Source organism: Crocodylus porosus, unplaced genomic scaffold (assembly GCF_001723895.1).
Source record: "Crocodylus porosus isolate Cpor-Errol unplaced genomic scaffold, CroPor_comp1, whole genome shotgun sequence".
Classification (NCBI taxonomy): Eukaryota; Metazoa; Chordata; order Crocodylia; family Crocodylidae; genus Crocodylus; species Crocodylus porosus.
The window spans coordinates 3449634-3461275 of record NW_017728916.1 but is presented as its reverse complement, the minus strand read 5'-3'; the positions used below and the strand labels follow the sequence as shown (position 1 = coordinate 3461275).

General features: G+C 49.4%; 1 protein-coding gene across 1 annotated transcript in view; it reads right to left on the bottom strand.

Moving 5' to 3' along the window:
• Positions 1 to 1078: 1078 nt before the first annotated feature.
• LOC109310891 (diacylglycerol O-acyltransferase 2-like) overlaps positions 1079 to 11642 on the bottom strand; it is a 15559-nt gene continuing 4995 nt past the window's right edge. The window contains exons 3-8 of the mRNA XM_019536235.1: positions 8510 to 8617; positions 7527 to 7597; positions 6197 to 6401; positions 4536 to 4710; positions 4022 to 4224; positions 1079 to 3506 (exon numbers count right to left, since the gene is read on the bottom strand). Of these exons, the coding sequence (XP_019391780.1) occupies positions 3352 to 3506; positions 4022 to 4224; positions 4536 to 4710; positions 6197 to 6401; positions 7527 to 7597; positions 8510 to 8617 (917 nt within the window). The 3' untranslated portion in view covers positions 1079 to 3351. The remainder of the gene's footprint in view (positions 3507 to 4021; positions 4225 to 4535; positions 4711 to 6196; positions 6402 to 7526; positions 7598 to 8509; positions 8618 to 11642) is intronic.

Below are 11642 nucleotides of genomic sequence, written 5' to 3'. Positions count from 1 at the left end.
ACATGCCCTGCCTCCCTCAGGTGCCTGCATTTTAGTGGAGTCACATGTATAAGAAGTGCTGTGGAAGGAGGTGAGGAAGGTTTTTTCAACCCTGCTCCCTGAAGCCTGTGCCAGAGAGATCCCGTGGAGAGCAGACAAACCTCAGCAGCCACCTATACACTCTGCCCCACACTCACTTAGCACCAGCACAGTCCCACTGCAGGGCTGGTTCACAGTTCCCCTCCGAAGATGCAAACGTTGCCCACCCTGCTGCCCTCAGGAAGCTCCATCAGGAGCAGGCTGCAGTTGCACTCCCTGGTGACAGTGGCAGCAGCAGGACAGCCTTTGTTCTGTGAAATCCAGCTGAAAAGGAATGTTAATCCTAGGGCTAATGCAGGGCTTGTCCCGTGTTGCTACCAGCTTCAGTCGCTTTAGTCAATTTGCTTTTTCCCCTAACCAGGTTTCTCAGAACTGCATGGAGTGTTTGTTATGTCCTTGTGCTCCTTCAGCTCCTTTAAAACCTCCTCCCCCTAGAGCTTAGATCTTGGCTAGCACTCTCCACGCCCAGCTCCAAGGAGTCAAACCCTTCTCCTCTACCCTGGGCTTCCTTTGCAGAGCTCCCTGCAAGGCCAAGGCAGACGGCAAGCTGAAGACCTTGGAGGTAGCTTAGCCTTAGAGAACTTCAGAGTTCCTGCCAAAAGTCACAACAGAAGCAGTGGCTCCTAAGGCTCCCTTGCCCACCATGGTTTTAAACCCAGTCGGACAATTTCTCCCCTCTCCCCACTCAGCTTGCTCACAGGCAGAGGCAGCCCTCAGCTAAAACACCCAACTGTAACTTGCACAGTGGGAATAGCAGGCTTCCTCCTTGCCCTCCAGGGGAGCTGGGCTCCCACAGCAAACAGCTCCTGCTCCTGCACATAGGAGTAGGCCGAAACCAAAACAACAAAAATAACCTGTTCCATTTACAAAGGCCTCCACACAACCCCCTGCTGACTGAGTCCCCACCCCCGTCTTAGGAGGAAGGAATGAGACAGGAATACAGCTCCTAACCCAGGTCATGAGGTCAAAACCTTGAGCTAAGCAGCCAAACTGATTAAAAAACCTGCCACTCACCTTCTGACCCTTCATCATCCCAGGTTCCTTCTGTTCATTTATAGCCCCACCCCAGGGAGGAACAGAGTGCTCCCTCATTGTGTCCACACTGGTGAGCCATAAACTCCAGATTGCCCCTTAAAGGGGCAGTACATCCTGTCACGCCCACCTTGGGGAACAACTTATAAAGATTCCCTTCTCCAAAGAACAATATGGTGTGTGTGCGTGTGTGCTGTTCAGGTGAAAGGGATGTGGCATGTGTCTGTGTACAGACATGGAACCATGCGTGCCTAAGCTGTGTGTGCATAGGCATGTATGGAAACAGGTGTGGCTGCGCCTAGCTCTATGTGGTGTGCATGGATGTGCAGGAACGATCCTTTCCCCCTTCCCCCCACCACCTACAACTGCCCTCCATTTCATACAGCACACTCCACATCCATCTGAGAGCTGTAACACTGTATTAGACACGGGATAAGCAACACAAAGATGGAAACACCTCAGCAGAGCTTCTCACCCAGTCCTGGGGCCAAAACAGGATGGCGCCCCTACAGCACAGTGCTTTGATGAGGTTTATGTGAAATGTCTCAAGCTCTGGCAGTCTACCCCTACCCCTTGGGAGAGGGTTCTCCAGCCCGTGCCTCTCCCTGACTGGAAGTTATGGTCTGCATTCTCTCACTGATAGATGCACACCCCTTTGCAGCGAAATAACATCTTACCCTCTGTGTACTTCCCACCACATTGTCATTGCTTAACCAAGCTTGATAGATTTCCCTGTGGCCCCTGGACATTCCTCCCATCTCCCTCCAATAGATCAATCTCTTTCTGGTTACAAACTGCCCAGAAATCACTGCAATCTGCCAGGACCTAGGGAAACACCTGTTGCTTCTCTAGGACCCGATATATCTCCAGATGAAGCCTCAATGTGCACTGGCCTTTTCAGCTGCCACCTGCCCTGGATCCAACAGGAAATACAGAGGTGGAGAAGGCTGGAAGCTGAGGCACCTAGGGTCTGGGCAGAATGGCAGAGGGCCATAGGGAAACTGCAGTGATGGACACAGGTTTGGCAGGGTATGCAGGGAACACAGGACATGTGGGACAGAGAAAGGGAAATGAAAGAGACTTAGGCCTCCCAACCCTACTGTGGACAGGCTTTACCCCGAATGCCATTTCTCATGGCAGCTCTCACCATATAGAGAAACCCTGGCCATGTCCTTTCCTGCTTCAGAGGCCCAGGCCTAGGTGCTAACGCTGACCAGCAGAGGGAAAACTCTCCCTGCAGTAGAGAGATGACACATTCACGTGAACAGCCTGACAACCCAGCGCTAGGAGTATGCCCATAATCAGATGTACAGAGCGTGCAGGTGAATGGAGAAACCTTCCAAGAGGCTCCATTTTTCTACACTCAACATGCGCCCAAGACTACAGAGTTGCAAAGGCTCAGCCTTCCCAGACAAAGAGCTGAAGTGTCTCAAGCCTCTGCCCATCACAGTACCATTCTCCCACAGGGCCTTGCAGCCTCCTCTCACAACCACTACCTCAGTTACATGTCAGGGGCATTGCCTCCATTCTTCCTGCCCTCTCCCCTCCTTCTCCTTTCCATCTATCTCATCCTCCTCCTGTCTCAGCCTGCATAACCCCACCCTTGGGCTCCATCAGCAGTAGCACAAAGCTACTATTCATCTTCCCAAGGATAGCAGGGCTTGGTGAAAGAAGTGTCCCTTCCACATCTACCCCAGTCCTCTCTGCTTATGTCATACTTCCCCTTTCAAGCTCAGCCCCAGTCACTCCCTGTGCTCCTTCCTGTCCTTTTTTTCTTCTTTCCTGAAGGGGGCTCAGGATCTGATACAGCTGGTGCACTGGCCCACTGCATTGCCCACAGAAGGGAGCATAAAGCATGCAGGATGTACAGCAGAATGTACAATGCTCCTCCTTTCCTCATTCATCCTGGAGGCACAGGAGGAACAGAGAGACAGCCATTGGAGCTGCACTGAGAGGGTGGGTAAGGGTCAGGGTTAGAGTAGAAGGCAGAGCAGCTGGGGCATGGCTGAACTGTATGTCAGAATCTAGGATGCAGGACTGGAAGGGACCTCCTGGGTCATCAAGTTAAATCCTCTGCTACTGCAGGCACCACATCACCCAGAATCCTTTATACATCCCTGAGAGTCCCTGCCCTGCCAGAGGCTGGTAGGCAACCCCCAAGAACAGGCAGTTATCCGTTATCCAGGATTAGGGCTTTGATGCCCTGTCTCTTTCCAGTCCCCAGCTTCTCTCTGGTCTCATTCACAAGATCCTCAGCTCGTCTGTCTCCAAGAAGCCATATCTGGCTTTGTGCTCGTTGAAGAGTTTAAGCAGGGAGCGGATGTACTTTCCGTGGTACAGATCCACCGTTTCATGGCTTGGGTCCTCAATCTTGGGAACTGTCATGGGTTCTCCTACTGCCAGAGCCAAAAAAGGTGGAAGCGTGAAACCCAGGAGTCCAGAATAGACCAATTGCTACAGGTAGGGACAACCCAGCCTCCCTGTAATGAACTGGGCCTTGGAACCCAGACACCCAATGAGAGATTAGTGATCTGCTACATACAGGCAGGCCTGTGAGCCACCAGCAGGGAGCAACAGTGTACACACCTGCCATGCCACACCCCACTGACACAACAGCAACAGTCATAGGGGACAAGGAAAAGCGCACACCACTACCCGTGTCCACCTACTAAAGGTTTTTAGCTTGCCTGGGATCCCTCTGCCCATTGAAGTAGGTCACCCCACACCATCATGGTGGGTTTTCTGGCTTCCATATCTGCCAAGTTCAGCAGCATGTGGACTCCTCATAGTCAGCATGGGCAAGCAGGGCTGCACCCCCACTGCCTACCCATGCCAGCCTTTCCAGAGCAAAGGGCTCAGACATTACAGATGGCCAACCCCACTGAGAAGAGTAGCAAGAAAAAAAACTCACCAACAGTGGTGATGGGCCTGGGGAAGGGCAGGAAGCCTCGGGAATGGACAGAGGTTAAGCCCCGTCCATAGAAGAGACAAGGGGAAAAGCCCAGCAGCTTCCGGCACCTCTCCTGTATGTTCCTCATCCAGCTGCCCTCTTTGAACACCACCTGTCGAAAGAGCTCATTCTCTCCAAAGGAGAAGGAGGGAACCAGATGTGCCCTGTGGGAGAACATTGCAGCATGAGTCCCCCCTGCCAGCCTCAGCACTACAGGAGCCTGCTATGACCCTTTGAACTGGGTCTGGTTTGCCCCATGAAACAGCAGCTAGGAAACCCTTGCTGTCACAGCTCCTAAGTTCTGCTGAAAGCTGGTCCAGTGGGTAGGCTGCTTGTGGACATCCTAAGCAAAGGAGAGGTCCCAGACCCAGTCCTCATACAGTAGCTGACTTGTTGGCCCATGGGATGGATTGCCTTAGTCCAGCTATCAGAAGAGTGGGACACCTGTAAGGACAATACATGAAGTGACACTCACCCATGCTGCAATGCCATCCGCACAAAGCCCTTGCGGTTCTTAAGGATTAATGTGGCGATTCCCGGCTGGCAGGACAGCGACTCGGCCGCACCACCAATCACAATGGCTACAGCATTGCCAGTACCATTCCGGGACAGCAGGTACCCTATGGCCTGGCGTGTTACAGGGCACAGGCCTAACCAGCAAAGAAATGAAAGGAACACAGGAAAAGCTGTCTGCAATGGCAACCGCATTCCCCACTAACCAGCTGGGAACCTGCTCGCTCCCTCACAACTAAGAGGAAGAATCTTTTGTCAGGATCTCTGAATGAACTTCTGGGGTATCCTGAAAGCCTGTTTGCCTTCTGGGTTTGGGAAAAGTCCCTGCAGGTGGGTGCAGGTGGATGACAAGTGAATCCCTACTTTTCAGAAAGCTATAGGACATGGAGGGGCAGGAAGGCGGCCTATTTTCTTCCATTCCCCAAAGAAATGAGTTGAGCTGAACTCTAACCACAGCCACAGGCTGTAAGCAGACTTCTCCCTGCACAGAAGTCCAATGGGTGGAGTGAGGGTGACACCTTGTGTCCAGACAGGACCCCTGGAATCCCTTGCTCCAGAAGGAGGAGGGTACAATAAGCTAAAGGATCAGGTGAACGGAGGCCAGGATGGGACACTCCCTGGCTCATGGCTCCAGAGTCCCCATGTTGGTCAGGAGGCATCCAGAAGCAGCAGCTGCACCAGCCAAAGTGCAGGCTCCAAGGGCAAGGCAGGTGCTGCCACTGGATGGAGACTACACATGCCCCTCTCCCAGGAGAAAGGAGATGGACACTGTGAACATCTTGGGTCTCTTGCATTAGCTGCACCTGCAACACCTTAGGGCAGGGGCGGGCAATTATTTTGGGCAGAGGGCCACTTACTGAGTTTTGGCAAGCCACTGAGGACCATATAACAGGCAACCAGGGGCAGATAAATATTAATTTTCTAAACTTTTAGGGGCCTCGCTGGCTGGATAGAATGGTGTGGAGGGCTGCATTTGGTCCCCGGGCCACATTTTGCCCACCCCTGCGTGATATTCTTTAAATGACTTTAGGACACAGCAGATTAATTTGGGCTGCTGCAAAGTAAAACACCTCTTAGGTAAGGAGTTTTAGTTTCTAAACTCTACAGCTGTGGAGGGAAGCACCAGGCCCCATGCAGCTCAGGGTCTGTACAGGCAACCCCTGCAGGCAGCCCAGCAGCAGCCCAGGAAGGCAGGCTCCACTGAAGGCTGAAAAAAAAAGTAAGAGCCCGTTCTCTTCCCCCTCCCCCTCCCCCTCCCCCCAGAGCCTGCCTGCCTGAGCAGTGTGGAGGCTTGGTGCCTCCCTCCATGGCTGCGGTACTCCCCAGGACTGCCTGAGCTGGGTGCCTGTGGGCAGGTGCTGCTGGGGGCAGACCATCACTGCCATGAAGGGAAGCACCAGCCCCCCCCCAGCAGCTCTGCTCACCAGCAGCTCATTCTCTCTTCCCCACCACTGGAGAGTCTGGTAAGGACTGGGCTCTGACATGGGTGTACACAACACAGGGGTTTACTTCACCCTAAATTGAAGCGGTGTTTTTTAAAAATTTAAACCCCTGTATCATGTGTGGACCCCCTTAGGTGCTATCTGTGGATATGTGCAAGGGATGCTTTGTGAGCACACTCACCCCCACTCATCAGATATTCCCTGAAGAAAGGCATCCGGAAGTTGCCACCCAGCGTGGCCAGGAATGGCCTGATACCAGGGTACTTCTCAAAGAAGCCAGTGGATTCAGTGATAAAGTTGCAGAAGGCCCCAATGCAGAGGATCCCATGAGGGTGTGAACCAATAATGTAATTCTGGCTGGGATGGAGATCATGAGTTTTCACCAGCTGGAGAAAGATGACATAAAATCAGTAGGGAGTGAGGATGTCAGAAGCCCTGGCTTTCAATGCTGGTTAAGTCACAGGCCTTGAGGAGACCTTCTCAACAGGTGAGGACAGATGGGCACTACCTAGGCGGTAGTTCTCCCACCTTGATGCAGAAGCACAACCACCTGGACAGATGTGCAAATTAGAATCACTGAGCAGCTCAGCTCAGGGATTTCCCCAGTTTCTTTACCTCTCCTATTGCACACAACCAAAATCAGCACATGTATGGAGCAGCTACTGAAGTTTGTGAGATTTGACAGCTAGCCTGATGTCAGCCTAATGATTTGACAATTAGCCTGATGTCAACCTAATAATTCAACAATTAGCCTGATGTCAGCCTAATAATTCTATGATGATTAGGATGACACTGAAAGAAACATGTGTTTGGGGCCCTTTCCAACCACCTGTTTTTGTACCAGATTTCTATTAGGTTCCCTGGGTGCTTTCTGCAGGGGCTGGCCTGGCAGCTGGAAAATAACACATGCGAGACATGACTCATGAGGGATGCTGGAGACAGGCTGATGTATAGGAAGTCATTAATCTGCCAGCAGCTGGTCTGCTAGGCTTGCATGGAAAAAGCCATGCAGGGACCATTCAGCAAGAGTCCAGCAGAGATGCCTAAACAGACTTGTCCCAGAGTCTGCAGGTTAACCTATACACAAGTACAGCTCCCAGCACAGAAGCTGCTCTAACATGGAACTGTTATACTGTGGGAAGTGTAAAATGTATTTAAAAACCAGAAGGGTCACAGCAGCCCTTTCATTTAAAAATAAATATATACCAAAATATAACACTGTTCTGAATAGTCCATCTATTAGACCTTGACATGCCTTTATGGCCCACTACAGCTACCACAGAATAAAATGAACGAAAAGGAGAAAAACCAAACAAAGTGTCTGTGGAAAGGGGCATTTCCTCCTGACGTGGAACATGGGACTATTTCTGAAACAAACATTTGTTACCGACATATTCAAAACTTTTTTTTCTGACAGAAAACTTGTGCACTAGAAATGTTCTGGCCACATATCTCCATAGCACCCACTGTATGAATGGCACAAGCATTGCCTGGGCAGGCTTGCTGCTTACCTGAACAGGGAAATAATCTCGGAAGTACCTCCAGACAAACCATTTCCGCAACCATGTGAACCTCCTCCCACCTGCAAACCAGACAAGAGGTATGTGGAAGGGTCCTAGGCCACAAGTTCCCACAGACATTGTAAAGACAGAGCCCCCTCCCTGGAGAGAAGTCAGGTCAGTTCTGTTTTCCTGGCAACAGGCTCTTTTTGGACCACCTCATTCCTCTCCCCTCTACGCACCCCTCCCCACCCCCTTGCATTCCTGTAGCTTGGCACTGCCCCAATCTTTATCATTTAACCATGTAAATGAAGAAGAAAATAAGAACACTGGCTCCTTGGGAGTCTTATCTGCTCTGGAGCACTTATCGGCTCATGCCCCAGCTAATGTTATGCATTATCTTTGCATGCCTTGCTCCCCGTTAGATGGAATCAGAACTGCCCAGACCTGTGTCACAGGACCTATATGGTTAAGGAAATTCTCCTCCATGTTAAGTAGCAAGAGCCTGTGCTTTTGGTGCAAGTGGTTCAGATATTAAGCCTGCTGCTGCTATAAGAATCCTAGGGTTGTATACAGCAGTTCCCAAAGAGATGAAAATAGAATTAAACCCAGGATGTGTTAAATTCCAACACTGCACTTGCACGAAGGCCAGTCATTTAAGTTCATTATATCACCAAGGATCTCTGATAGTGAGAGGAAAGAAAAGGTGGTACAATCTGTTGGGATAGTGATCTTAAGAGCTGAACTCTGTGCATCTCTCTGGACCCGTTTCCCTCATTCCAGGGGATTTGGCTTTAACTGGGTGAGATTAGCTATTATATGAGCCTGAAGATAGTGGAAAGCTCAGAGCAGACTACCAGAAACGCGGAGCAGACTCCCAGAATCAAAGACAGACAGCAAAGGGTTAAAAACCATATATCTGAATCCTGCCACAGCTGCCTTCCACTCCACCTGCAATGAACATGTTCAGTAAGTGAAGCTATGCTTGTCCATACCTCGCTCCGGTGTGTCCCAGTCAAAGATTAGCCAGACCAGGTACAAAGCAGAAATCGGCCAGAAACTGGTGAAAACCAAATAGATGAGAAGAAGCAGGGAAATAACTCCTGGGGGAACACAAGCAAAAGATGAACTTATATATCCTTAAATAGAAATACGTGAGAGACCGTGTATAACACATCTTACCACATACCAGCAGAGCTGATTCTGCCCCAGTTGACACCAGTGCAACTATCAGTGGAATTTCATGGGTATAGTGGCCCCTTTACACATATTAAAACCCACCCCTCAGCTTAACATTGTTCTGATGCGGGGATCAAATCAGGAGAGCAATTCCTCATGTGTACCTGTCTTCTGCCTCACTGTGTAGCAGAGCATCTGCATCTCTGCCTCAGGATTCCAGCACTGCTCTACAAACAGGTCCCGTCTCTAGGCACCATCTCCTAATACCTTGTTGCAATGTGGGATGGGAGGAGTGCCCACAATGAATCCCACCATCTTTAGGCCTATTCAGAATGCCATTTCCATAAAACATCTTGTTTCCAAGGAGTGACCAAATTGTAATTTGCGCCTGGGCCAAAACACCTTCTCTGCTGTATGTTCTGCCCAGTTGGTCAGTGTTGAAACCCAGCCAGCCCAAGCCTGTTAGCTCCCTGCTGGCTCTGCTTGAAAGACAAGTTCTGTACCAGTCTTGCTATATGAGGGAAATTTTGGTCCCTAAATCATCACCCCATGCAGCAAACTGAGAAGGGGCCATGGTTCAGACAAGACCCAGCTATTTTTACCACTGTCCACTTAAAGCCTTCTGAGGTGGTCTTGGCAACACTTGACTACACTACAGCTGTGCTGGTGGAACATTAGAGGCCCCACTCTCTCTAGCATAAGTATGTGACAAGTGTGGGAGCTTCCCTGAGTCAAACCTGTGCTTCAGCCCTAGATGGCATCCACTTTAGAAATCTTTGCTGCTTGTGACCATCTTGCCTATTGGAAAGAACATTGAATCCAAGCCTCTCTGATGGGGTTAAGAAGGCACTTCTAGTGGACTAATGTACTCAAGTGAAAGCCCATTTCCAGCACATAAAGCAGCTAGGGGAAAAGCAGGGGAGATTTTCAGGGTACAGTAGATATGGATTCCAGAGCTGTGCTCCCCTGAGCATCATGGTACTTCATATAGCAGTCCATAACAGATACCCCATAATTTATAGAACTTACTCAAATGCATTGGGTGTAACTCATGCCCATCATTTAAGACATCTGAAAAAAAACATACCTGAACCAGAGACCTAATAAACACAGGCAGAGAAGAAAACAAGAAGAAAATGCAGGTCAATTCCAAGACTTTCAGTTTTACTTGTTCTGGCACAGGACTGTGTATCTAAATAAAACCACAGTAGAAGTCTGAGAGACTTTCTAGTTAGGAATCAGGAGTTGTTCTCCCAAGCAGGTTGCTCTGCACTGGGCCAGGACAAGACTGGTCCTGGGGAAAGCCAACTATCATTTGCTGTGTTCTGGCCAGTTGGTCAGTGTTGAGACACAACCATTTACTAAGAGGAAACTAGCATTACAAGCCATTGGAGATATATACCTGAAAGAACTAAGTCACTTCTCAGCAAAGCCTGTTGGGCTTCACCAATATCTGCTTAAGAAAAAGACAGCAATGCCAGATCCCATCTGGTCTAAATGAGGTTACCATAAAGAATTCTTATGCACTATTGTGGCTGGAAGCTATAGCAGGTTCAATCTGGCTTTCCACACTGCATCTACAAATAGAAATTGGCACACTTAGAAGCTACAGCAGGTTCAATCTGCTTTTCCACACTGGATCTAAAAATAGGAGTTGGCACATAGCTGTGGATCCAAAGGACAGGGACAGGAATGTTTTCCTAGCAGGACAAGGTCTGTGTCAATTTAAAGCTTTTGACTTGTGCAGCGCACCAGCCACATGTGAGAGGCCAAAAGAGAGGCTAATGCCTGACTTGCTCCCCTCATTGTGGGTGATGTGCTGTACCTGGATGGTATCCTAATACATGCAAAATCTCAGAATAAGAACTGATACTCAAGGGCCTGTAATTAGCTTTCTGCCTCCAAGTAAAATGAAACATAGATTTGTGAATTGTTTCAAGAAGATGTGCTTAGCTTTGGGTTTATGATAAGAACAGGAGGAACCTTTAGTGACAAAAAGAAAATGGAAGGTGTTCGCAAATCCACCCTCCAGACGTTCTCAGCTGGGTAGGTTGTGTAAAGGCTCCATGCTTCATTTGTGCACACAGCCCAGGTTGGGTGAGAAACAGCAATCATACCAGTGACCAACAGAGTATTTCCAAGCTTGGAGGATTCTTATGACTGCTCCTGTTTTAGCTGACCATGCGGTGGTGGATGCAGATGTCAGCTTGATAGTTTGGGGCAGCATTAACATCAGAGCCAAAGGGACTTGAGAGGTGGATGGCTCATTGCAGCGAGTCTTGAGCACAATGATTGCACCACCCCTGGCAGGTGTTAAAGCTCTGGAAAAATTTCAACACTTTTATATAGGACAAAGTGAATGGCCTCAACAGCTCCAGCTTCCCTAAAATGGCTCTCTAGAGTCAGGAATCCTGAGGCACAACTTGCCTCCTAGTTGTAAAAACTATAGTGCTATAATTTCACTTTTACCTACAGGTCTGGGCTCAAGGACAGTCCAGACAGCGTTGCTGGGAGGCTAGTTGCAAATACTGCCCTAAACTCTTGGTGAAACTCCTGAAAATGAACAGAGGCATCTAGACCCTGTGGTTTATGCAGAGACCCTACAATCCAAGCCTGACTAAAGTTCATGCCTTTGCCAGGATGACTTCTGATAAAATGAGTGGCCTCCGATCAAATGCAAAGGCTGCTCAGTGTAAGGACATATGGGGAAAAGGTTTTAAAGGAGGGACCTGGCCTGGTCTTACAGTCCTGGGAGAAAGAAGGAGCCCTAAGCTAGGTAAGCTTGGAAAGGGTCCTATACAGTAGTGCTTCTCAACCTGTGGGTCACGAACCAAAAATGGGTCAAAAGAATATATGAAAAGGTTGCAAACAACCTTTAAAAATGGATTCTCCTTTAAAGGAGAAAAACATGGGAAACATGGTTTTTCCCTCGCAGGCTGTCAGAATTCC